Genomic DNA, 24,879 nt, shown 5'->3' on the forward strand with positions numbered 1-24,879 from the left:
AGGCCTCATGTTAGTGATAGAAAACTTGATTAATTAAATGGCCTTTGGGCTATCCTGTTTTAACACTGGAAATGTGAAAGTTAATTCCTAGAAAAAAAAAAACCAAACCCTGAAGTAAAAACCACATGACTGAGAAGTAGTTCCACTATCTTTTGCCCACAGTGAACTGGGAAAGAGGTAAAATTTGGAAAAGGTTAAATTTATCCATGAATATATAAGATTCCTCAAGTAATTTTAAAAAGCATCTATTGAAGATATGACAGCACAGCTCCAAAGTCACATGAATGAGTTAATATTTGGCAATCCAGTAATATTTGGCCATCCAGTGCATACTGTTTTTAAAAAGCTACAGCAGTGCACTGCAGCACCAGCTGGGACTTGTAAACTCAGCTGCAGGTAAATAACAGACTAGTCCTTACAATCTGTAATGCCTACCTCTGAACGCACATCCTGCTCGTTCACAGGTGGCTGCCACAATAATGCCATTTACTCCTTGTAGTAGGCACTGAACCTCAGCCCTGTTCTCATCAGCTCATAGCTTAAAGGCAGACTTCCCTCACACACAACCCCCACAGTGTGCACCACGCCGGGGCTTTCTGCCTCCAAACCATCTCATTATCTAACTTTCACAGGTGTACTTGATTATACCACAGCCTTCTACAGGTGACACTGACCTCTCAGCTGGGAATATACAGAGTTCACCGACACCACCATTACTTACAGACTGTCATCTGGCATTCCTTTTATGCGTTACCTTACCAGAAGTGCCTCCTTTCCTCTTAATTTATGATTCAGTTTTACCGTAACCTCCCATTACTCCCCTTCTAGAAATCGTGCCAATGACAAACGGGCTCCGTTCTGCATCCACAGCCGGACCTTAACCTTGCACTTCGCGGCAGCCCGGAGGGAGCTGCGGCAGGGGCAGCAGCACGCAGCGCTCACCCCGCAGCACTACACCCACCCGCTCGGCCCGTGGCAGCGGCACACGGCAGGGAAGTGTTTTGCTACTCCGCAGGACACATACAGGGGACACACGGCTTCGCTTCTGGCACCACTGGCAGGGGGAAGTTTACTCATTCAAACATATCCCGAGCCGTTCCGGGCGGCTCGGTGCTCTTGTCCCGCTTGCTCTCTCCGCCTGTTTCGGCCCACGGGGCAGCACGGCCTAACGTCCCACCGTCCCCCGAGCCCGCCCACCGCGGGGAAACGCCACCGCCTCCGCCCGGTACCTTCCTGAGGGCCGCCCGCAAGTCGCGGTACTGCGACGTATCGCCGCCGAGCCCTCCGTCCCGCTGCCCCGAGCTGCCGCCGCGCCCCGGGGCCGCACCCCCGCGCAGCGCCGAGGCCAAGCGCGCCCAGCCCCTGCTGCCACGCAGCGCCATGGCCGCTACTGCCTGCCCCGCTCCGCTCCGCCCCGCTCCGGCAAGGGCAAAGGCAAGGGCCGCGGCCTGGCCCGGCGAGCTTTAACGGCTGGTCCGGGTCGCCCCGGCGGCCCCTGCACCGCCCCGTCCCTCCTCCAGCTCCTCTCCCCCGCAGCAAGCCACGGCAGGCTCTCGGGTTACAGGCAGGTTTTCTTTAATGCCAACGATCAGCCATGAAGCAACCGATAAACGGGTGGCGAAAGCGGGCGTCGCGAAGCGAAAGTAGCCGTCCCCGCCGGGGGAGGAGGGACGGCCACGCCGGGGAGCGGGGGACAGCCGTCCCTGCCGAGCGACCGACGCGGATCTCGGCGGCGTTCGGGTTGGTTTCTTTATTTTTGTAAGAAAAGAAAAAAAAAAAAAAAAAAGAAATCCGCTCCTGTGCTCTTCAACAAGGACCGGCGGCGATGGGGACACGCTAGTGACTCCCTACAGGTACAGGAAGAGTGTCTGCTCCGGGTGGTTCGTTTCCCTAAGCGATGACACAGCCTCCCTTCTCCTTGAATGGGTTCTTGTCCTCGGGAACCCCCTTCACCAGCGGGTCCTCGCCCGACCGCTCCTCGATGTAGTTCTTGATCTCTTCGGAGCACTTGGACACCTCGAGTGAGAGAACAGAGAAGTGGCTGCGTTACGGCCGGAGCTCACCGTGCACGTCAGAACAGCAACCCAGTGAATTCACATCCTTCTTTCTCTTATTTACCTTCCCATCAAATATAAAAGATCTGACCACAGAGCCAGCACTAAGCATGTGCAGACTCAGGTTCCTTCCACTCTTTCACAGCCCGATATTCACAGAACATGTGAGTATCACTGGGAATTTATATGCCACTCGCAACAGCAGTTGCTGCATAGTTAAACTTGGTGTTTTGCTTTTTTTTTAATCATTCAATATAGTTTTATTAAGCTGCAGGTCACACTCTCCCTCAGCATCAACATGACTTATGGTCAATGGGTTCAGGATCAGTAACTTTCAATTCAGTTTCAAAGTATTTATGGCTTTATGTGTTTTTCCCAAACAAAACATTCAGTAATGATTTTTCCACAGTAGTACAAATTCTCACCTTGCGGTTCTATAATAGCAACCATGTGTCTTGAGAGGCAGTAAAGACCTGACTAGGAAAGACAATTTACTTACAGGTTACCTGGGGTTATTTTGAACAACAGTTAATAAAACAGACGTTAATAAACAGTGTTATGACAGAACATAATATGCATGACACTTTGCATGACATTCATAGCAACCCAGCACTGATGTAGGTAAACCTGCACAGAACCCGCCTGTGAAGAAGAAATGGGATTAGTGTGTGTTCACTGAGACAGGAGCACAGGCAGCACGTGCAGGAACAGTGTCTGCGGAGCCTGAGGGTGCACAAGCAGGCCCCATCAGCTCCAGAGGATCCTTGTCCACGCATATCTCTCGGTTCCCTTCCCTATGTCAGTACAAACCGTCCTTCGGTGCCCAAATACCTGACATGTCTGAGGACACGTTTCTGGCGGTGTCCCCACCTCCTCCCTTCCTACCCGCAATCCCTGCGCAGGCACAGCAGTGCAGAGTCAGCAGCAGGAACCAGCTGTTGGCCAGGCCACTAGATGACTAGTATTTCTAATTTAAGGCCTCTTGCCTTCTTTGTTAATTATATTTTACTCCATAGGTAAAATTATGACAAGAGAACCAATGAATTTACCTGCTGTATCATAGACTAACAGAGCATGGCTGGTGCAAAATTAAGTTTTAAGCCATCAGAAAGAACTCAGAGTTAATTCCCAGTTAAACAGTGCATAAAATAAGGTCTAACTACCTCTAGCTGCCTTACAGAAAAGAAGAATTTGGACCTACAAATCCCATTACACGTGCCTTTCTCGTCTGTGCCTCACAAACACTGTTCATTCAAATTGGGGCACCTTATGCCACAGTAAAGTCGTGCTCCAAAGTATACGCAGGACCAGGGTTCAGTTTACTTCAGCCAGCACTATCAGGACCTTTTCCACATATAAGAAAAAATGTCTCCTTAAATACACATTCAGACATTTTTATTCATTCAAACAATTACTCAAAAGGCTATTTCCTCTTTGTGCTGTAAAGGTATAGGAAAGGGTCAAGAAAACTGGCTAAACATTTTTACTTTTGGTGACAACAAAAGTGAGGCTTCTGCATTTCCCTGTCCCTGTAACACCCACACAGGTACCGGGGACTGTGACAACTACAACACAGATTTCATTCTCATAGTAATGTTATAATGCACTGGTAAAATTGAGGATGTTGGCTGTACTTTACTACAGGTGATTTGAAAATACTCATTTCCCTAAAGTGATCAGCCTTATGGTTTATTCCAAATATTTAGGCAAGAATTATTACTATTATTATTATTATTATCATCATCTATACATCCTACAGAGTCTATTTCAGTTGCTTGGGAACTCTCTGAGGGATGATATAGATATCTATAGTACTTGGATGTGGAGCCCTCACTAGTGCTGCAGCTTTAGACCATACCATAACATCTACAATCACTGATACCTAACTGACAGATAAAACATAACTGGCTTTCTTGTATTTTCCAGTCTAAACACCTAGACCTGCAATGTAATTAGCATGACTAATGCCACTGATTCCCACATATAAATGTATTTTTAGTCCTAACTAGAAGCATTTATTTAGATGTAGTTTGCTTCTGCAGGCATGCAGAACAAAAAAGAAAAGAAAAATAATATTAGTTTTATCATGGAGCAAGATCACTTTTGCATGCCTTTCACCTATAGAAAATGTGCGAAAATACAAAAATTTCACTGGAAACTACTTCACCTGTGGAAAAGAACCATGGCTGTTCATGACTGAAAGTACAGCGTTTCCTTCGGACCAGCTGGATGGATCACGGCTCTGCACCAGCAGTCCTTCGGCTCCTGCCCTCTGCCCGGGCACCGCACAGCAAGTGAAGCGGGGGAGCGGTGCCGGGGGGAGAGGGCGGCCGTGGCCCCGCGACTTCTCCCGCAGCCCGGCCGGGTGCGGTGCGGTTCCGGCCGGGCCAGGACACGGAGCGGTGCCGCAGCAGGGCTTCCCGCCGGCACATCACCCCCTCACTTGGCACTGGCAGATTCCAACGCGCTTTACAGAGGAGGGGAACTGAGCTCAACGCGCTCCTCCCTCGCCAGGCAAGGCTGCCTTGCGCTGCCACGGGGCTCCAGGGACCGGCAAGGGAGGGGAAGCCCAGGGGTGCCAAATGCAACGCCAACAGGCACGGCCGGCGGGCCCGGCCCCTCGGGGCGCCTTACCCCGGGGTCGGAGCGCCCCTTTCCTCCCTCACTCCACAGACACCCCGGTTAAAGACCGGCGCTCCTACGCGCTGCTAGCGGTGGTATGTCGGCAGCGCCGTCACCGGTCCCTGACCCAAAGGGGGTGGCTGGACCCGACGGTGCAAACCGCGGTCGTCCCAAAAGAGCCGGGGCTCTCCCGGAGAGCGGTTCCCGAAGCCCCGCTGAGCCTGTCTTCGCCGGGCCCGCCACGGAGGGACGGGGCGCTCCCGCTCCGCGCTGGGCTGCCGTGCCCCGGCCCCGCCGCCCGCCCGACGTGTCCCCGGGCGTCGCATGAGCCCCCGCACCCCCGCCCGGAGAGTAACGGGCTTCTCCCCGCTCCGGCCCCGGGCCCGGCCCCGGCGCCCGCCCCGGCAGCCCCGAGCCCCTTCTCCGCGGCCACTCACCGGCTGCCTCTCCAGCTTCACTTCTTTCCGGAGCTGCTCCACTTCCATTTTCAGTTTGTCCTTCTCGCTCAGGTCCTCGATGTTGATGGCTGGCATCGTCTACGCTGCCAGAGCGCGGAGGGAGGGATGGAGGGAGGAAGAGAGGACAAAAGGTTACCTCTGGGCAGCGAGGGCGCCGGGGCCGGAGCCCCCCGGGAGGCGGTGGGACGGTGGGACGGTGGGACGGTGGGACGGCCGCCCCCGGCCCGCCCCTGGGCTCACTCACGCGGTGCCGTCCGGGCTGCCCCGCTGCTCGGTGGCGGCCGCTTCCTCTCCGGCGCGCCTGGCACCCCTTCCCCGCGCCGCTCCGGCCTTTAAATCGCCACGCTAATCCCCACTAACCGGATTAAAGCCCGCCGCCCGACCCGGCACCGCGGACGGGGCGCCGGGGCGTTGACACGGGCCCTGCCTGCACAGGGAGGGTCCGGCCGTCCCGGCGCGGCCCCCGGGCAGGGCGCTCGGCCCCGCCGCCGCATCGCCCCGGCTCCCCACGGAGCGGGGAGCTGCAGCGACCCTCGTGTGCCGGTCTCCCCCCTCCTCTCCATCTCCGCCACCACTTGTGGGGCAAACGCAGCGAGGTCGACCGGGTGTTTTGGCCCAGCGGTGAGGTCTTTCTTCCCCTGCCACCTCCCTCTGCTCCTCCCGTCCCTCGCAATGATTCTTGTTTGCCTGTGCCGCCAGCATCCCGGGGCTCTGTGCTCCTCTGCCCAGCAGCTAAGGTAGCAGCAGGTGGTTTGCATGGGCACATTCTTCGATACTTGGACATGGTAACTATAAATGGGCTAAAACATAGAGAGGGAAGGAACGGCTCTCGGGTCAAGTGTCCCGGCAGGTGGCTAGGTTGTCAATGGCAGACACAGCAACTTTTGTTGGTAGGCATGTCAGTATGTCTGCAAAGCAGAATTGCAGCTCTATGTGAGAGGGATGTCATGCCTGGCCTGCACAAAGCATCTCTGGAGACCTGGAGTTTTGACAGGTGTTGAGGATGGGACGCTGTCTGTAAGAGAAGTGATGGGTTCAGAAAACACAAGAAGGAACTAGGCCATTCTTCTCCTGTGGTTGCATGTACTTTCAAGGTCTACATTCCAAACAGGAGGCTATGCTCTTTGGAACAGGGTGGTCCTTCCATGTGTGTTTGTACAGCACCTAGCATCTCTGATCCCAGCAGCTGCTTTCCTACAATACCAGTGGAGGCAGAATCCACCACCAGTTACGGTGAACAGAGCTGCAGGCCTGGAAGCAGCTATTAGAATGGGTCCTTCTGTTATCTGATACTTCAAAGGTCCCTATAGGCAGTTGCTCCTCCCTCTTTCCACCTCTGGCTTTTCCCCTTAAAGACACTCCTTGCTTCTCCTCTTCCCGCTCACCAGATGTAAACAGCTGCCAGCAGTATGTAAGATTTACATCTTTCTTCTTCAGCGCTGCTCCTATAGTGCTCTTGGGGTTTGTATTTGTTTTATTTTAGCCAGTTCACTAAAATCAGTTCCTCTTCCCCTCCTTCTGGCTATGATCCCTCCCTCCCAGCTGTTGGTATGAAATTTCTACACCCCCTTAACCTACACTGGCAGCTGCATCCCTTAACACTACCAGTTGTTGGTCCCAGGGCCAGCCAAAACAGGTGGAAGGAGCTGGCCGGCCGGGGTCCCAGGGGAGCCAGGGCTGTTGGTGGGAGCAGAAACATTGTGGTGCGTGTGGTGTGGTGGTAGCAGGCGTAGGGTGTGGGAGTGATGTGAGAGTGGGCTCTCGCGCATGGTTAGCATGGTTAGGATGGGAAGGACAGCTTGGTATCAATAACCGTGTCATGGAAAGCCTGCAGTGAGCTGTCTGCTGGCATGACTAACTGACTGTAGTTACTAAAGGACTTTCTACCACTTGCTATGTTAACTTTTACTCTCGTTCATATATTTTTTACAGATACTTACCTAATCTAAGTGAACTTCTTTGCTGTTACTGTGCTGCAGCATTGATGGACAGGTGAGTTTAGTTCAGACTTTGATTTGTATGTGTGTGTGCACAGAGGAAATGGAAAATATGGGAAATGGTATTTGCATGACAGCATTCATTTTGCTGCTATTGTTTAAAGTGGTATTTCAATTACTTTCTTTGCAATTCCACCAAAATTTGATGAAAACTAATGGACATCAGTCTAGTCATATGAAAATCACTTGAGAGTTTCCTAATATTAGAAAGAAGGCCTTTTGATTTTTTTCTGGAAATAGAAAATGTAGGGGATGGGGGGTTGGTGTGTGGGTGGTTTTTTTCTGCCTAAGCTTTATTATAGTTGCTGTGCTTAAGAAATTTAACAAAGCCCCCCAAAATGAGGGGCTGTTACTGACAGTTGTAGCTATAAGACTCTAAAACATGGCAGATGTGTCCCATAGTGATGCCTCAAACTGTACCAGGGCTTATTTTCCTGCCACTAAAGCACCCACTTGTCCTTTGGCAACTAGAGATTCTGAAAAAAAGGAACAGTGCTGAAAAAGGAGGGAGAGAGGTGCCATTCATATCCCCCCAGAAGCCACCTAGGTGAGGTGGCGGTTGAATTTGCTCCTTTTTCTTGCCTTTATGAAAAACAGAATGTCAGAAAACTAGGTCGTAATCCTCCATGATATAAGCAAAGAAGCCATGGAGAGAAAGTAAATTCCTGAAATAATCAGGATGCTATAAAGTTCCTCCTCCTTACAGCCCATATGGACTGTAGCTTCTTTCCTGCAGGCCACAGATTTCCAGGGCCCTGTATGCAATCCCATCCCGGGCAGCACCTGCCTGAAGGACGAGGCCCAACACCATTGCTGTAAAGGGGGCGGAGAAGAACAATAGGAGATCAGATTAGTTTATTGTTATCTATAGACAGCACGCCTAATTTGCAGCTGCTCTTATCTCTCTTACTGTATTAAATCTGGAGTAAACACTAATTAATGTAATGGCTCTAATAGATTAAAGAAGGAAAGTATGCTGTTTGGTGCTCACCCCCTCCTCCCCCAGATCACACTGCATTGCCTGATGGGGTTAAAAATCTACAGAATAAGACAAGTCATGGTATTTTCTGAAATGCAGCTTTGAACTAGGCAGAGGTTTCATCCATTCAGCCCCTTGGGTTTCCCAGCAGGCCGAGCCCGCTGACGGTGCCTCGGTTGTCTCCAGTTCATCAGCATTATACAGAAGGGTATTAAACTAGTAACGCGGGTTGATGGCTGTTATCTCTAGCGGCTCCGTGCCTGTCCCGGCTGGATCAGGACCTTCCCGAGGCTCCCGTCTTTCATTTCCATGTCCTGCCGCCCTCTGCCCAGAGCCAAACGGGGAGCGGCCGCCACGGGGGCGAGGGCGAGGGGGGAGAGGACTTTCGCTAAGTGACCCGTCCCGGATTTCGCCGTGATTAACAGGAAATGCTCTTTGAGCATCATCCCGTAATGTGTGTGCGTGTGTGTGCGGCGGGGGGGGGTGGTGGTGGTGGTGGGGCAGCTCCCCGTAGCGGGGCGGGGGGCTGCCCTCGGCACTCGGGCTCACGCAGGCGCGCAATTTGCCGCGCCCCGGTGACCTGCTGTCCCGCTGAATCAGATTCTCCCCTCCCATACATGCGCAAGGAGGCGGCCCGGGAAAGCCGTCTCGGCGCATATAAAGGGCTGCCGTCGGGGCGGGCAGCGCCGCTCGCTCCCGGGACCCCGCTGCCACCCGTCCGCCCTCCCTCCCATCCGCCGCCGCCGCGACATGGCCGCCGGCCGCCGCCTCCCGCTGCCCGCGCTGCTGCTGCCGCTGGCTTGCGCGGCCCTGGCCCCGCGCACCCTCACAGGTAGGAGCGGGCGCTCGGCGGGACCCCGCGGGCGGCTACGCGGGGCCGGGGCCGCCTCCGCCGCCGAGGTGGCTTCAGCCCCGGTCTCTGGTGTCTCCCGCAGAGAAGCAGCGCGCCTGCCTGCTGCCCCCCGACGACGGGCCCTGCCGCGCCCTGGTGCCGCGCTGGTACTACGACAGGTACACGCAGAGCTGCCAGGAGTTCACCTACGGGGGCTGCCACGGCAACGCCAACAACTTCCTCACCTTCGACGACTGCGAGAAGAGCTGCTGGACCATCAAGAGTGAGTCCAGGGAGCGGCCCCGCCGCCCTCCTCAGCCCCGGGGGCCGGCGCGAAGGGGCCCGGTTCCCCGGAGTGCCCCCGGGGTGGCAGGGGGACGGAGAGGGTCTGTGGGAGCACCGGGGAGGCTGCGCTGCTTACGGGATGCTTTGTACCCACCCCGTCGGTCCCGCCTGCTTGCCGCGACTGTCTCCCAGATGTCAGTTTTGTGCAGAGAAACCAGAACCAGTTGTTTTGGAGGCGACACGCGGAATTTAACTATTAATATTTTAAATGCAATTTAATCTTATATCTAGTTGCTAATCAATGCATCAGATTCCTTCTGTAAAGCGTATTTCACTTTATTAAAGAATGCAGGTAGTGGGGTCAAGCTATGACTTGCCTGCAACCGGAGTAATAGCGTTTTGTCTGCACTGCCATGTTGTTCAGTATGGGGAGCACGAAGGGTTGATTTTACAGAGGATGAAATTAATTTTTTTGCAGAAGTGCCCAAATTATGCCGGATGGAAGCTGATGGAGGACCTTGCAGGAGTCATCTAAAAAGATATGCCTTTAACTTGAGCTCAATGAGGTGTGAAGAGTTCATCTATGGTGGCTGTTACGGAAATGGCAATAACTTCAGAGATTTGCAGTCTTGTGTGGACCACTGTCTGCCAGAGAAAAGTAATGACTGTTCTAAATTTTTAATAAAATAGATGGTTTGAAAGCGACACGAAGATGATATTTTATTTTATATTTTCCTCTGCATACCCATACAGTGGTATTTTTGAAGACTTCTGGGAAGCAGACATGTATGTTTTCTGCAGACTTTAATGTGTCACTTGTCTCAGCTGTTACTGAAAGAGCAAAAATGCTGTGCTAGTTTAATATTGTGACCTTAAACATGCCCACAGCTACACCCAACCGATCTCTTAACTTCTAGAGAGCTGTACATGTGTAATCTGAAGGGAAATAAGGTTGGAGATCTGTGTTGAGGCAGATGTATGAGACATTGTGGCAGTCACCTTCAGGGCAGTGATATCCTATTATAAAATGGAAGTGCCTTTCTAAAATTCAGGCCTGAGAGATGGGGTTAGGTGGCTTGGGTTGTTGGCACTCGCCAGCTCAACTTCTGCTAGAAGTTTTTTGCCTGACATGACCCTTCACTGTCTCTCCATATGAGAGGTGATAATTATAGGCAGGTGACTAAAGCTAAGTGTTGTCATAAACACCAGATTAATATCCCGTGCAAGGTAGGATCTTTGAAGAAGAGAGATCTACCAGAATGTGCAAAAGCTGTCACTGCTTTATTAGTGCTTGATGAGACAGTTATTTTTGGCTGAAGACAGATTGCCAGTGTTTTCTTAGGTGAACGCTGAATTATTTTTAATTTCTCTGTTGCGTATCCAATAAATTGGTAAAAGGGCTCCAGCAAGAAAAGTAAAATTTTGTTAAGGCAAAATGAAACATGGTTCTTGTGAGGAAAGTGGTGGGTTTTGTACTTTTTGCTATGAGTGGGCAGGATTTGCTGGCAAAATCATAGCAAGGATAAACAAAATAGAGCCTTTTTGCTCTACAGAGGTAGTTCCACTGGAATCATTGTTATATTCCTGTATATATATGGAATAAGACTTTTGGCCAGACTATGTAAATATCGTAGCTGTCGTACGTGTGGCACCACAAATGGGGAAAGCTGATGAATTTCACTTGTGGGATAGTAATCCTATTTTCTGGGACTGTCTGTTGCTTTCTCAAATTCATAACTCACAGGAGTAAAATGTAGTAAGTCTCTGAAGTCATTGGTAAGAGTCATGTCAGTTCAATGGGAACGAGAGCTGTTTAGCCACAAAATTGTTGCAGGGTAAATTTTAAGAAGCCAGGCACAGAGATTACATTTATGTAATTTGTCTTTTTCTCTCTCTTTTTTTTTTTTCCTTTTTTCAAGCTGGTCCTTTGCTATGCTATAGCCCAAAGGATGAAGGATTGTGTTCTTCTTCTGTGCCTCGCTATTACTATGACACCAAGACTAAATCATGTAAGGAGTTCAAATATACCGGCTGTGGTGGAAATGCCAATAACTTCGTTACTGAAACGGATTGTTACAATGTCTGCAGAAAAGGTAAGATTTTTTGTAATTTTTTCACTTACAAGCACATAAAGCAATCCAAATACTCACCTTGGTTTGTTACAAGGGTATGCTTTTTGAATTTTGGACTCGGTGTTTTCAAAGGCAGGGAAAACCAAGATGCAACACTAAATCCTTCTGACAAGTGCGGTGCAAGGTGGTTACATCATTTTTGAATGAAATGTAGAGAAGAGCACACAAAAACATTAATTAACTTACTAGAGCCCACAAAGAATTAGTCTTTAAGCTGATCAGTACCAGCATGAACACTTAATTAAGGTCTCATTTTCTTCCAAGTATTTTAAAGTAGGATTAAAGTAAGTTGTGAAATCAATTTACTTTTTTCCTTCACATTTTCACAAGTTATCAGCCTCCCTTGATTCCCTGCTGCCTGTTCCTGTTTCCCATTCCCATTCCTAAGGATTTCTGCCTCATCAGTTGCGCTGAGTCAACTGTTTCTGTGGTTGTAGGGGGGGAAGAGCTGAGAATGATAATTGATTTTTCTTAATGGTTTTATTCAAATCAGCTACTGACTGTGCTTATAAGTCAAAACAGTTGTGCTTTTACCTGCAGTCCTGTGTTCATACCAGCTATTGCTAGTTTTAATAGTCTACTTTAATTCATTTGATATGTAAATCAGTGAGAGAAAAGCGTAATTATATGTTGATCCCCAGAGCACTCAGGAAGCAGACACAGCACAATACTTAAAAAATTGATACTAACAGGAAAAAAAATTAAGGCTATATCTAGGATGTACATTGACTTTGGGGGAAAAAAAAAAGCCAAAAAGTAGCTCTCTTTTTAAACATGAGATGCACAAGGTCCAAGTACTTCAATATTTAAGATGTGTAGGCAGAATGCTTAAGTCAGGAGACGATTCTTCAGTTCTGGGCTAGAAATCCAGGGCTGGGGCAAAGATTGCACCCTGAGCACAGTCCTCAGAAGTAAAAATATTGTCTGCCAGTTAGTCATGGCAGTAATATTTCTGTGGGTGACAAGTCTGAGTGTGTCTCTGCCATTCTAGTATTGTAAGGGAGTCTTTAATAGCACGCTAAGTCTATCTGAGATGCTTGTGATTATCTAATTTGCATCTATTACTACCCGGGAAATGGTAGGGCCAGGCTCCAGCCTAAGTGTGCAAAGAGAGAGGAGGAAGGAGACTGCCTCTTCAGCATCTCGCCTCCGTGCTGCCCCTGCCCACACCCAGCCAGAGCCACCTGGGGGTTCTCCCTTCCTCACTCTTTTCCTGGAAGAAAGAAGCAGGGAAATGCTACCTGTCTCCTAACTAGAGCACTGGATAGCCAAATGTAAAGGATCAATTATAAGCTTTTTCACTAACTTGTGGATTTCACAATTCAATAAAGCTTGGTACAGCTGAAGCCCATAGTTAAGGGCATAATTAGTGCTAATTAATGTTGTGCTATACATATTCATTTCTATAGCTTGGGAGTGTACAGCACCATTAAGTAAAACTTTTAAGGCAACTTAAGCCACTCCTTCTCTCCTGCTCCCATAATTCCCTCCCCAGCATCTTTCCTGTTACCTTTTGGAGTCTCGACTTGAATTCGGTTGACCTTCCCTGTGCAAATATGCAACTGCTGTTTAAATTGATCTATAGCTTTTGGAGTGAAAAGGTTTCTGATTCATTTCATTAAAAAAGTTTATATTGGAGAAGAAAATAAATATGTTGGGGTGACAGCGAAAGGATTGGGAACTGGCCACAGGGGTTCCTCATGCAGGTAAATATGTAGCATAAAGACAAAAGGTTTTCAGTCAGGTTTGCAAAGTACTTGTTTTCTCAACTGCACGCACACATTTCATGTGGCCTTTGTAAGCATTTCTGGAGATAACCCCAACTGTCTTTGGCCACTCTGCAGCTTCTGTGTGAAACCCAGTTCTGTGCAGAAACCTTAAACATTTTACCTTTTCTTCTCCCACAAGCATTGGTTATATTTTAGACTTTGCCCCAGTGTTGTTCAGAGAAACATAGTAATAGTTCTTCATGTTTTGGTTTGGGTTTTTTTTTGTTTGTTTTTTCCCCCTCCAGATAGAACAGCATGTTTACTTCCATTCTGCTGTCACTGCAGGACAGCTAGAAAAGACTGTGATGTTTGCTCAGGAAAAGAGCAGCAAAGTAGGACTCCAGTGCCAAAGGAGACCTTACAGTGTGTGAGAATAGGGAGTCTGGAACACATTTTACAGTTTCTGATATGTTTGTTATTATTGGATCAACTGCTTGAACAGCATAATATAAAAAACCCCCAAACCCAAACAACAAAGAGTAGTAACAGTGTTTTCATACTGCTTCCGTAACTGCTTCCTTTGTTTTCTTAGCAGGGACTCAGAAACCAAGAATCGACAAGCCAATGAATGTATTCCGCAGAAAAATGATGAGAAAACTGATTAAAAAACCTCAGACGTATAACCCGAAGTCTTAAAGCTGATGTGCACTTGGATGTTTGAAACATCCTTTGATTCCACTTTCTTCTTTTGTAAGATAGTTTTTACACAGTTTTATACACCGACATAGTTCTGTCTTTCAGAACTGCTTTTTATTTCCAATTTACTTTTTATAAAGAACTGCATTTAATAGAAGAAGAATGAACCTAAGTTTGGTTCTTCTGCTCTGTTGTCTTTGCAGTAATACTTTGGCAAAGCCAGGTATTTAGATTTCCATGTTTTTATGGGGGAATGTTACTACTGCCTTGGGAGAATATTTCAGCTGTTACAAATAAAGATTTGAAAAATCAATTATATCTTAGTGTAACTAAGGAGAGTACAAAACTAAATCTCTACCATGGATTTTTTGGGTGTCCTCTGTTTGCTAAAGAAAAGGAACCTTTCAAAAGTGTGTTGAGAGGTTTATTACCCTGCCATTTTACATACTTTTGCACTGTCATTTAAGTACACTGTCCTTTACAGTTATGTTCATAGTCAGTGCTTTCAGAAGCCTTCATAACAGTAACAGAAGTATAAACTTAAATAAACTTATAAACTTAAATCCCACAAGAGACAATTGGGAACAGGGATACTTTGATAAACATTCTGACAAAGGCAATGAATAAGCTACTTGAGTATTAAAATGAAAATGTAGCCATTACTTTTTCATGACATTTGAGATTTCTGCAAAGTTACACTCCAGATCCTTGTGTAGCATAAATCAGCATATTTTTATTGATTTTAATGGAGCTACACTGATTACATCTGCTGAGGATCTTGATACTTGTGTTTATGTGGTGGCTCTTAAAGCGGAAAAGCAGAATCTTCTGCAAATCTCATATAATCCTTCTTTTGAGGCACTATTTTATTTCTTACGGTAGATTATGCCTATGGTGATATTATTGCACCTTCTTTCACATTTTGTATTTGAGCCATGTCTGAATTTCAGTTCATTTCACCTACAATATTTTCTACATATGAATTCATAAGTAATGTTAATAAAATGTTTGGGAAAAAAAGGAGAGCTTGTTCTGTCATATGCTTCTGTTAATTATACTAAATTAGTTGTATATACCAATATATGTAATGGAACCTGCTATTTACTAATTATGACTCTAGAAGAGTTTAGTTGTCTCTTAAATCATTTCCTTACGCTGAGGTCTGTCTTTCAAGAAAGCCAGTAAATTGCATTGATGTCATTTATCCCCAGCAGTTTTTATGGCTCAGCTGGCTCTCCCTAAAGAGCTGCTCTCAAGATGCTTAGTTAAGTTGATGGTCTGCTGCTGGGTCTCCTGTTTGATGTTCCACAATCTGAAGAGCTTTTGTGTGGGTAGTGGGCTATTTGCTTGAAATGACATTGGCTTTCAGTTCGAAAATTTCAGGTGTTTGCTTTATCCCCATTTCGGAGAGGGAACATGATGGGAAAACTCGTCAAGATTTGGTTTTCTTACTGATTTTTCTCTCACTGCTGGATTTTCAATTAAAGCAGTCGGCTGTGCTTGTCATAGTCTTCCTACCATGCCATTTCTGGTTCTTGATTTCAAAAAACCTTATTTCAATTAATCTGTCACTTAGTGCAGATGAATGGGCGCATTCTGTGACAGAAAATTGCAAGAAACTAGTGGCACAGTTCTGAGTGTTTGTCCCATACCAAACCTCTTCTCTGGTAACTAGCCTTCGAACAGACGTGGGGCCAGTCTCACCTCCCTGGGGGAGACAGGGCACGCTACCCGTGGACACTGCCTGTGTCCCTTCCCTTGGGCTGCGAATTTTGGCAATGCTGCTTAGAGCAGCAACCCAGAGTGTCCCTCTGAATATTTTTTTCATACCTTGCACTACCATTTGGGGCACACCAGCTGCATTTGTTGCAGATTTGTGACCATGGCTTAAAAAACCCACAAGCCCATTTCAGAAGTCAAAGTTCAATTTAAACACTATTTTTAACTGTAGAGGATGGCCATCTTTTAACAGCATCACTGTGGGGTATAATCTCTGGTAACATGTTTGAGAAATGGACTGTCGCTCCTTACCTCTCTCTGTCTTTGACTTTCATAGGAGTATTTTGGGGTGGGATACAAAAGTCGACCTGGGATTTAAAGGGAGCCCAAAATCTGCGAGCAGCTCCCTCACTTTACTTTTTGATGTTGGAATTGGGTGCCTGGTCACGCATCGTGACATATCCTGGGCAATGCGATACCTAGATAGTGTCCTGGAAGGGATCCAAGAGTTTGATAATCTTCTGCCCATGCCTCCTCAGGGACTCAGAGCTTTCTTGATGGACCAGGCTCCCCCCAGGACACAGGAGTGGTGGCCACTGTAGCCCTTTGTCATGTGGCTGCTCCACATGCTCTTTCTTTTCTTGCATAAAAACATAATTCGAAGTCCAAGGGCTTACTGCTAGGGTACTCCATGAAATATCAGAGGCTTGGGTTTTAATCCCTTATCTACCTGATACCACACAGAGATTTAATCTAAACCATCCATAATTCTTGCAGGGTTTCCTAGTGAGCAGGCTGTAGAGTATTCTGGAGGGCAGCGGGGGAAGAGGGGAGGAGAAGAGGAAGGGGAGAGGCCAAGGAAGTTTCTTTCAGTCCCTTAGTGAAGCTATTCCACTTTGTATAAATTGTACCTCTTTTCCAGGTAAATGCCTTAATCTCCTTTGTTTTAGCTACAAAGAATTTCAGTGGCCACTGTGCTGCTTTGCTTCATGTTCTTACATTACTCTAATATCCCTCCAGACTCCTGCGGCTTTGACTAATCTAAATAATTCTCTATCATCTACAGCATTTTACATGACTCATGACTTACTTCCTTTTTCAGGAAGGTTGGGTCAACTGTTAGTGTTTTGCCACGTTGAAAATTAATGCAGCCCATGCCATCCTGCAAATTAACTTTTATTATAGTAGCCAGTGTCCAGCAGCTGGTATTATGTGTCACAGAACCAATTTCTACTGCAGAGGAGGGAAGCAGTGATTATAATCGGTTGGGTTCATCTTGTCTTGCATAGGCAAACTGCCCCTGAAACTCATGACTAGTGATTTGCATGGGACAGTCATACCTGCTGCTGAGCAGTGGTTGCTGAAATACGCAGATTTGACTAAACTCCAGTGCAAATAACATCACTGCTCTTTAACTTTCCATTGCAACCCATAATTCCAGTTCTTTTCTTAGAGAAGAACTATATCAAAGACTATAAAAATGAAAATCTGCGCTGATTGTTCATCCTTAGTCTGTGACAACACTCAGGGAATTGCTTTGTAAAAGTATTTCAAGAGTTGGAGAATGGCTTCATCTTTATATCTGAGTGGAATTTTAATTATCAAAAAGAGAAAAGAAAAAAATCCATGTGGAAAAATGAAATTTTTTTTTTTACTGATTATCTAAATGATTGTAAGCAAACTTTCACCACACCTATTTTAGCAGTGATTGGCCCCAATAAAAGACTTTCTCACAATTCCTTATTTTAGGGGGAAAACAGGGATAAGTTCAGCTTGTATCCCTGGAGTAGGATTTCTGACTGCCAGGAGCATCCCTGATCCTTTATTGATTCTTTTCATCTGAGGAGGTGGAAAACATGCAACATTTATTTTAAAAAAAAAAAAATATTAGACACAATGGGCCACATTTAAAAAAAAAAAAAAGAAAGAAAAAATTCACTGAAGTTGTGTCTCAGCTCACAGGTGAAAGATCGAGTCCCCAAGCTTGAAGTCAGCTGTACTGCACAGTTCTGGACCCAGGCAGTGACAAGAAATCTGTTGTGCTGGGTAAACGCAGTCCAGCTGTGGTGATGTAAATCTGGAAGAACCACATTGTGGATGTGCCAGAATTATTATGCATTTACATTAGTGTTATTGAAAGCAAAATCTGCCTCATTATCTTTCTAGAAAGCTTTTTATTATTATGCATAACTATCACTGGTGATAGTTAGTTCAGAGATACTTGCTTCTGTTGAAGTGAGCCTAATTTTTCAGTGTATGGTGGTCCTGTACAGTAATGTCTATCATCTGATAAATTACTTAATTGCCAAGGATAAGGGGTGTTAATCATAGTATATAAAGCCTAATGAACAGCAATGATATTAAAAAAAAATCTATGTAAACGAGATGCATAAAAGCATGCTGTTTGAGGTATTACCAACTGATGTGATCATGAGCTGTGATTTCCAAATAAATGCCAGAGAAACAAGCATTCCCAGCTCATGGCTGAACTATTCATAGCAGAGAAATAGTTCAGGCAAGTTAAATACTAATTTAGGAAATGTAAAACGTTGTATCTATTATGTAGGAATAAAACAAGTCCCTTTCAATGGAGGTTCCCTTTGTACTGCCAGCACTGACCATAATTTCAGATGAATATGGACAAAATGGAGGCTCTTCCAGACACAGCTGGTTAGATGCCTAACTGCTTTTGTGTGAAGGATTTTGAATGCAGTTTGAACTCGAAGTACATCGTGTTGTCTCACTTGGTGGGGCCGAACTTCAAGCTGGTCAGCATACAGTAATATTAAGCCCTATTTTTTCTCATGCTAGATCCTCATTAAAGGCCTTGAGATAGTAACTACACGTTAAATTCTTTCATATAACTGCCAGCTGAATTACAACATTTTTGCTCGGTGAGCTTTCTTGGAGGCTTCCTACTCGCTAGCAAGTGTGCAGCATCTTTTCTAAGAGGGCAATGCATGATTAAAATTTGTAAAGCTTAATATGAAATGCAGTAATAAAACTCATAGTAACTAATAAATGCATATGAACACTATTCTCTATGGGATATTTTTCTCTGTGTGTGGGAAGCAAGGTAAAGGGATAGATTATACTAATAAAAGATACTTAAAGAGTCAAGAGAGTAAAGGGTGGAAAATATACCTCATTATCAAACCAGGAAAAAGCTTTCCATCATCACAGTAGTTTTCAACAATAGGAAATCTTGAGTTTTACTGATGTTAAAAAAGGAGTATTTTCTAAAAATGCCTCTAGTAGAAAGTAGTGAGACAAGCAAGACTTTTTTTTCCCTTTTTTTTCCCCCTCTAAAAGTGGGAGGGAAGTCTGCTGAGAAAAGCAGTGATGACAAATGGTATTCACTGCTCTCTCACAGAGCCAGGTTGCTGCACTGGAGCACAAGGAGCCCGTACAGCTCCCGCGGTGCCAGCCGGAGGGACTCTGCCATGGGTCCTGGAGCGAGTCCAAACACTTTGATAACCTCCTTTAAGTGCGGAAACGTGATCTTGCATAGAGCAGCGTTCTCCTGCAGCAGTACCTGTGTCTGCTTTACCTGAGCTCTTCTTTGTCAATTTTCATCAGTGGGTGCAAGCAAACAAACGAAGGCTAAGCAAAAAATATCCGACCTTTATTTCGGCACCCACTCAGCTGCTGGATGTATGACGCAAATGATTGCGTGCTCTGGTGGGGCAATAGGTTCCTTTCAGGTGGGAAAGGAAACTAACTCATTTCTTCACTCCAATGTGTCTTCAGGTAGGATTAGGACCAAAACTGCTACAAAGCCTATTATATAAAAATGCTGGAAGATATCTGATTTAACATTAAATGCATTTCCTTGATTAGGTTTTATCAGGGTTTGTTCCTTCCAACTTTTTCAAGAATCTTCTTTTAAAATCCAAAGTAATATTCAGATAAATAGACATCGGTTTATATTGAAGGAGGACTTTTAAAATCTCCTTAATTTGGTTTAAAGTCTTCAGATAGCTTGGATATTCTTCCTTCTTATGTATTATACGTTCGTAGACACCTATTTTAAGTGTCACTTTTGTACCGGCAATTAAACTGGGTTCCTTAATTGATCTCCTAATAGTAATTTTGCATCCTTCTAGTGTGAATTAATCTAAGCAGTACTAAAATAAAACTGTACAGTATGAATCACAGGAAGTTCTAATTCTCATAGAACTAGTCAAAGCTACAAACACCTGAAAAAAGTAAATGTTACTGAAGTCACGTGATTTTGCTTTTCAATTTTGTATTTTTTGAAACTGAGACTGAAAAAAGATTACAGACTGTAGTCTGCAGTTATGCTGATAGAAAGCTGCTCTTGATCTCCAGATATACAATAAAGAAGCTCTTTCCAAACCTATTGCAATGGAGCTGACAGAGAATCATCCAACTCTTTATTATTGCCTCACTTTTGAAGAGACACCTGTAGTTAATATTTCTATCCCCAACAGACAGGATTATGCCTTTGAATATGATAGTGAGAACTCAGTAGCATTTAGGATTGAGGTTTTCTTCTTTAAAAAGCTCATTTTATTTTATTGTTTCTCCGTTTATCACCGAAGCACCCTGAAGGCTTTCTCATTTCAGCCTGAAAAGTGTTAGGGACGACTGTGCTGAGTCTCAGCTGCACAAGGTGAGGCTCTGGGCATCAGAGCCACAAAATGCCCTCCAACTATTTATTGCTGAAACCCTCCACCCCAAGAAGAAACCACTGAGAAATAGCTCAGATAGCTCTGTGGAGAGAAGAGAGGTAGGATGTGTCTTAAGCACTTGAGAAAGCTAAAGCAGGGGAAAATAAAATAGTCACAGCTCTTGCAGGCTCTCTCCTCATCACGAGAGACATTTTTTGCAAGTTGTGCAGCGATGTTCATTCCCCGGCTAGGGAAGCCTAGGCTGGAAGGAGGAGGGGAGACCCTTCTCTGACTCACTGCACTTGCTCCTGCTTCGCTTGGGTGAGCAGCCTCTGCCCGCACCATGTTCACGCAACGGCCAGGAAACATCGGATCTGATCATTCCCTTGGTGTTTATTAGCCAGGGCCGGACCAGATGACCTCCCAGCTCCTCTTAGCTCAAATTTTCCTATGAGTATGAGTGACTGTCTTAAATGAAAAGTAATGTAATGTTGGAAATGCAAATAAGCTTTCTGAGGACATCACAGAAAAACTAAGGATCGGAATGAGTCCATCCTGCTGGGCACCCCAGGGCACTTCCCATTGCCATTACCTGGGGAAATCCCTACTCCCAGTGCAAGTCACAGCCCATGCCGGGAGTTTTGCTTGTTTTGGGGGAGGATGTCTGTTCCAGAGTTATGCGGAGTTACGGGCAGCTCAGTGCTGGGGACACAGGCTGAGAGGTACAGAGCAAGAGGAGCAGGGCATGAGGAGGGACACAGCCCCAGGTGCATCACTCTGGGTGGAAACAGGGAGATGGCTACGGGGAGAAGGAGAACAGGAGCGAGCAGGGGGGCTCCCACCACGCAACCTGGCCCGCCGGGGTGCTGAGGCTGGCAACAGAGCCCTCCTTCTCTGCCCCTTCCAGCAAATCCATCCCACTGCCTTTTCCGTACACTACGCTCTATGGTCAAAGCAGCATGTTTTATTCTAGGGAACAATATTGATTTACATCCTTTGAGCACTACGTGATAAACTTATTGGCCACATGTCATATCGCAGCACTGTCATACACCAGCTAATGTACAAAAAGCAAAAGAAATTAATAATTCAGCTGTCTGCTTTCTCAGGTGGGAGCATACAGTATTGATAGAGCTTTGAAATGCACCACTGTACTCGGCAAAAGCTTAAAAGTAGTATTTTTCTCCTTCAGACATCCAAAACCGTAAAATATGACTATTTTGTTTTCCAGCTAATGCAATAAGTCTCAGCAGCACTGGAGTGAATGCTCTATAAAGCACACCAAAACACGACTTCAGGATTTTTGCAGCTGCTGAATGACTGTGACAGCTCTTCCTCTATTTCATTGCATTCAAACTAAGCAGATGTGAAGAGAAATTGTGATACATAACTAAATACGTACCTAGCAATGGTATGCATTATTGGTAGCATTCAATCACCGTTGCCATACCTATTCCTATTCTCTTACAGACACTTGTATAGTCACACTCCGAAACATGATTAGGTAGGACTCAATCTTTCTGTGTGTTTTTTCTACTAATTTCCATTTAACAGTCAGTCAACGTTCAAGAAAAATGATTATTTTCCTAATCAATAGGTATGGGTACTCTCTCTTGGCTCAGAGAGACCTTACTGGATATGTTTGGTCTGTACAATGTCCCCCTTTTTAGTAATGCAGATATTGCAGCCTGTACTTTGGTCTCTGGTATTTCCTCAGTTTTAGTAATGAGGGAGAACCAAAAGGAGGTTGTTGGGGAAGGAGCTGCACATGTTGTATTTGTACAGAGAGTGTTTGTACAGCTGAAGGTGAAAACAGAAGGGATAAAGGAACAAAGACCACATTTACAAAGGTGTTTGATTTGTGGGATTTCAGTAAGTGTTTATTGCCTAACTCCTTGTCCTGGTTTTCAGCTGGGATAGAGTTAATTTTCACAATAAGCTGGGAGGGGACACAGCCAGGACAGCTGACCCAAACTAGCCAAAGGGGTATTCCATACCATACGATGTTATGCTCAGTATATAAGGGGAGGAGGGATCGCTGCTCGGGATGGGCTGGGCATCAGGTTCCAGGCAATGACCAAATTGCATTGTGTATCACCCACTTTGTATATCCTTTTGTTAGCATTGTTGTTGTTATTTTCCTTTTCCTTTGCTAAGTAAAGTCCTAGTAAACTGCCCTTATCCCAACGCATGAGTTTTACCCTTTTCTTCTGATTCTCCTCCCCATCCCATGGGGTGGAGGAAGGAGTGAGTGAGTGGCCCTGTGGTACTTAGTTGCCAGCTGGAGCTAAACCACAACAGCCCTATTGATAGAGTGGGAATTTCCCAGGCACTTCTTGAAAGTGTCTAGGGCACCTTATCTCTGACCTTGGACATTTATCTCTATTTTTATTTATTGAGGTAAATATCTTTGAAAATCTGGCTCCACCTCTAATTTTCAAAATGATTGAAGACCAGATGGTTCACGGTTCATGCAAATTGTCCTGCTCAGAATTGCGCACTTTGCCGTTGCCTAACATTGAGGCTCTTTCCCTTCTTGTGTGCCAGGCACCAGGATCCCACCATGCAGTGCTCAGTGGGCTACGTGGCCAAGAAAAGGATGTGCAGAATTTGGCCTATTAGGTGGGCAGCTGTCTGGAACAGGAAAACTGAAAAACAGGAAAAGAAGTGAAAAGGCACATGCACATATAAATGCCCAACGTGGTGCAGCTGCTGAATTGGCCAGAAATGAGTGTCTTCCTCTGCAGAATCCAGGGCCAGATCCCAGTCCATGCTGCCTTCTGCTTATGAGTCAATAAATTTGGATCAGTGCATTTTGTAATATTAAAAGTTGCCCAAAATGTAATTATTTTGATTCAAGAAAAAAAAAAAAAGTAGAATTTCCATAAATGCTGCAGTATGAGAAGATATCAAGATGTGAACCACCCCTGGTTTCAGTTTTGCAAACCAGAAACCTGCCTGGCATTTTGTGCAATCAAAACCACTCCCTTTTCCATTCAGCTCTGATTTATTAACTAGAAAGCTCTCATGTCATTCCCTCTTTCCACAGTTGCTGGTACTATCTACATTTTCAGATAACATAAAAGAAAGCCTGCTGTGCCAAAGATGGCAGTGATTATAATTTTCATTTTTTAACACAGTTATCATTTTCACATTTCTACTTTCTGTGTTTTCCAGTTCTGAAATGAATCATATATATAAAAAAATAAAAACCTTCATATGAAATTAGTCTCAGAACATTAAGAAAAATCATCCACCACACCCTGTGATTAATTCATTAATCCATCTTTCAAAACAAGTAATCTAATTAGCTTGCAAACAAGAACATGACGCACACGTGGCTCTTCAAATAGTGTTGACATACTGAATAGTTCAGATTCCTGTGATACCCTGCCTTTCACTTGCTGCTTCCAGTTCCAGTAAGACCCAAGACCAGACTGTTTTTGCTCTCGAAGATTACTTGGTGTACAATATGGAATGAGCTTGTGGTCCGAGGTTGGGATGCAAAGAACAGATCTCTTTGAAGAAAGTTGAAATTTCTAGTGCCTCTAACTGACAGCCCTAAGCACAGTTGACTAAAAAATAAGCAGATTTTAAAAGACCCGAGAGCTGTCATTTGGCCTTTTCATGAGTGCTAAAACTCAATCAGAAGGTCAATAGCTCATGCCAGATATATATGTATTTGTGTACATGCAAGAGAAGGAGAGCTGGGGGAAGCAGACTGCCTGGTGAAGAATGCAAGGAGACAGAGGTCTGTCAACTCAGTTAAGAGATCTACACCATGTCAAGAGGCCACAAAGCAGTGTAAAGTGAGGGTCATAGATTTGAGGAGGCGGGGCTGAAGCTGAATTTCACATACGCCTATCATTCAATTGAAAGGCAATCCAGAAAAAGTACCCAATAAAAACATTACCATTCTATTCATAATGATACAATTAGCTTTAAATATTTCAGAAAGATTAACCAGGATAAACAGGCTGGGTTTAATCTGTTATTGTAATATATTTTTGTCCCTTTTTATGTTAGACTCTGCTGTCATGTCACAAGATCTCAGAAATGAGACTGAGGTGAGCATTTGGTAACTGCCAAGGTCTCTGTCATTGCACCCACATTCTCAGTCCTTTCAGCTAATGGAGGTGCTGCTGCACTAAATTAATCCTTGTCATCCAACAGGGAGGACTTTATTTTCTGGTATTGACTTCTTGGCTTTTTGCTAATGTTTTTTGGCACAGATTGTGATATAACTGGAAATTATTTCTTAATTTTTTTTTTTTTTTCAAAGTTCAACCCAAAAGAGAATTTAGGAATATTTTGTTTATTACCTTCTTTATTTTGGAAATCTGTAGGGGGGACAGTCAGTTTCTGAGAATTAAATTATCCCACTGACCACTGAAAAAAAGAGGAAAGATATAAATGCTACAGCAAAGACAAGGAAGCCGAATGATCTATCAGATTTACCCATATCTGACAAGATGTCTTCTGTCACACCTCATACTTGGTTAGTGGCTGGGATGGGTGGAGATTAGCATGGGAAAATACATATACAACTTATGTGTTGTGTAATGGTTCTTGCATTGGTTCCCTGCATATGAGCTGAATCAGAAAGCTCTTATGGGGTGGCCTTCTAGCAGATTATGGGAAAGGCCAGAGATTTGGGTTCATGTGGATCCAGTCATGCTAATAAAACAGCAGGGAGGTTCATGAGTGCGTTGATGGTTGAGAATGACCAACACAAGAGTACATAACAAACTGACGGAATTTG

The 24,879-nt window shown here is 45.4% G+C and overlaps 3 protein-coding genes across 6 annotated transcripts in view; 1 reads left to right on the forward strand and 2 right to left on the reverse strand.

Annotated features, from left to right (window-relative positions):
* The window catches only part of LOC129202056 (probable acyl-CoA dehydrogenase 6), a 92,474-nt gene extending 90,853 nt beyond the window's left edge, over window positions 1–1,621 (reverse strand). Inside the window, exon 1 of the mRNA XM_054814076.1 lies at window positions 1,230–1,621. Coding sequence (XP_054670051.1) covers window positions 1,230–1,382 — 153 coding nt within the window. The 5' untranslated portion in view covers window positions 1,383–1,621. The remainder of the gene's footprint in view (window positions 1–1,229) is intronic.
* Window positions 1,622–1,763: 142 nt separating this feature from the next.
* LOC129202060 (guanine nucleotide-binding protein G(I)/G(S)/G(O) subunit gamma-11) lies at window positions 1,764–5,515 on the reverse strand. Of its 2 annotated transcripts, none has more exons than XM_054814082.1 (3): window positions 5,379–5,515; window positions 5,114–5,212; window positions 1,764–2,016 (listed from the first exon to the last, which is right to left on the reverse strand). In XM_054814082.1, exons 2-3 carry the CDS (start codon window positions 5,207–5,209, stop codon window positions 1,891–1,893), a joined length of 222 nt encoding a protein of 73 aa, XP_054670057.1. In that variant the 5' UTR covers window positions 5,210–5,212; window positions 5,379–5,515; the 3' UTR covers window positions 1,764–1,890. The 2 variants fall into 2 exon arrangements, with proteins under 2 accessions (XP_054670057.1, XP_054670056.1); XM_054814081.1 differs by having other exon boundaries at window positions 5,114–5,217; window positions 5,379–5,430.
* A 1,556-nt stretch (window positions 5,516–7,071) lies between these two features.
* TFPI2 (tissue factor pathway inhibitor 2) lies at window positions 7,072–14,125 on the forward strand. 3 transcript variants are annotated; one of them, XM_054814079.1, is made up of 6 exons: window positions 7,072–7,126; window positions 8,737–8,942; window positions 9,046–9,225; window positions 9,706–9,885; window positions 11,147–11,320; window positions 13,661–14,125. In XM_054814079.1, the coding sequence occupies exons 1-6, from the start codon at window positions 7,119–7,121 to the stop codon at window positions 13,762–13,764; spliced, it is 852 nt and encodes a 283-aa protein (XP_054670054.1). In that variant the 5' UTR covers window positions 7,072–7,118; the 3' UTR covers window positions 13,765–14,125. The 3 variants fall into 3 exon arrangements, with proteins under 3 accessions (XP_054670054.1, XP_054670052.1, XP_054670053.1); XM_054814077.1 differs by lacking the exon at window positions 7,072–7,126 and adding an exon at window positions 8,548–8,564; XM_054814078.1 differs by lacking the exon at window positions 7,072–7,126 and adding an exon at window positions 8,548–8,564 and having other exon boundaries at window positions 13,664–14,125.
* Window positions 14,126–24,879: the final 10,754 nt, after the last annotated feature.

Source organism: Grus americana, chromosome 2 (genome assembly GCF_028858705.1).
Source record: "Grus americana isolate bGruAme1 chromosome 2, bGruAme1.mat, whole genome shotgun sequence".
Lineage (NCBI taxonomy): Eukaryota > Metazoa > Chordata > Aves > Gruiformes > Gruidae > Grus > Grus americana.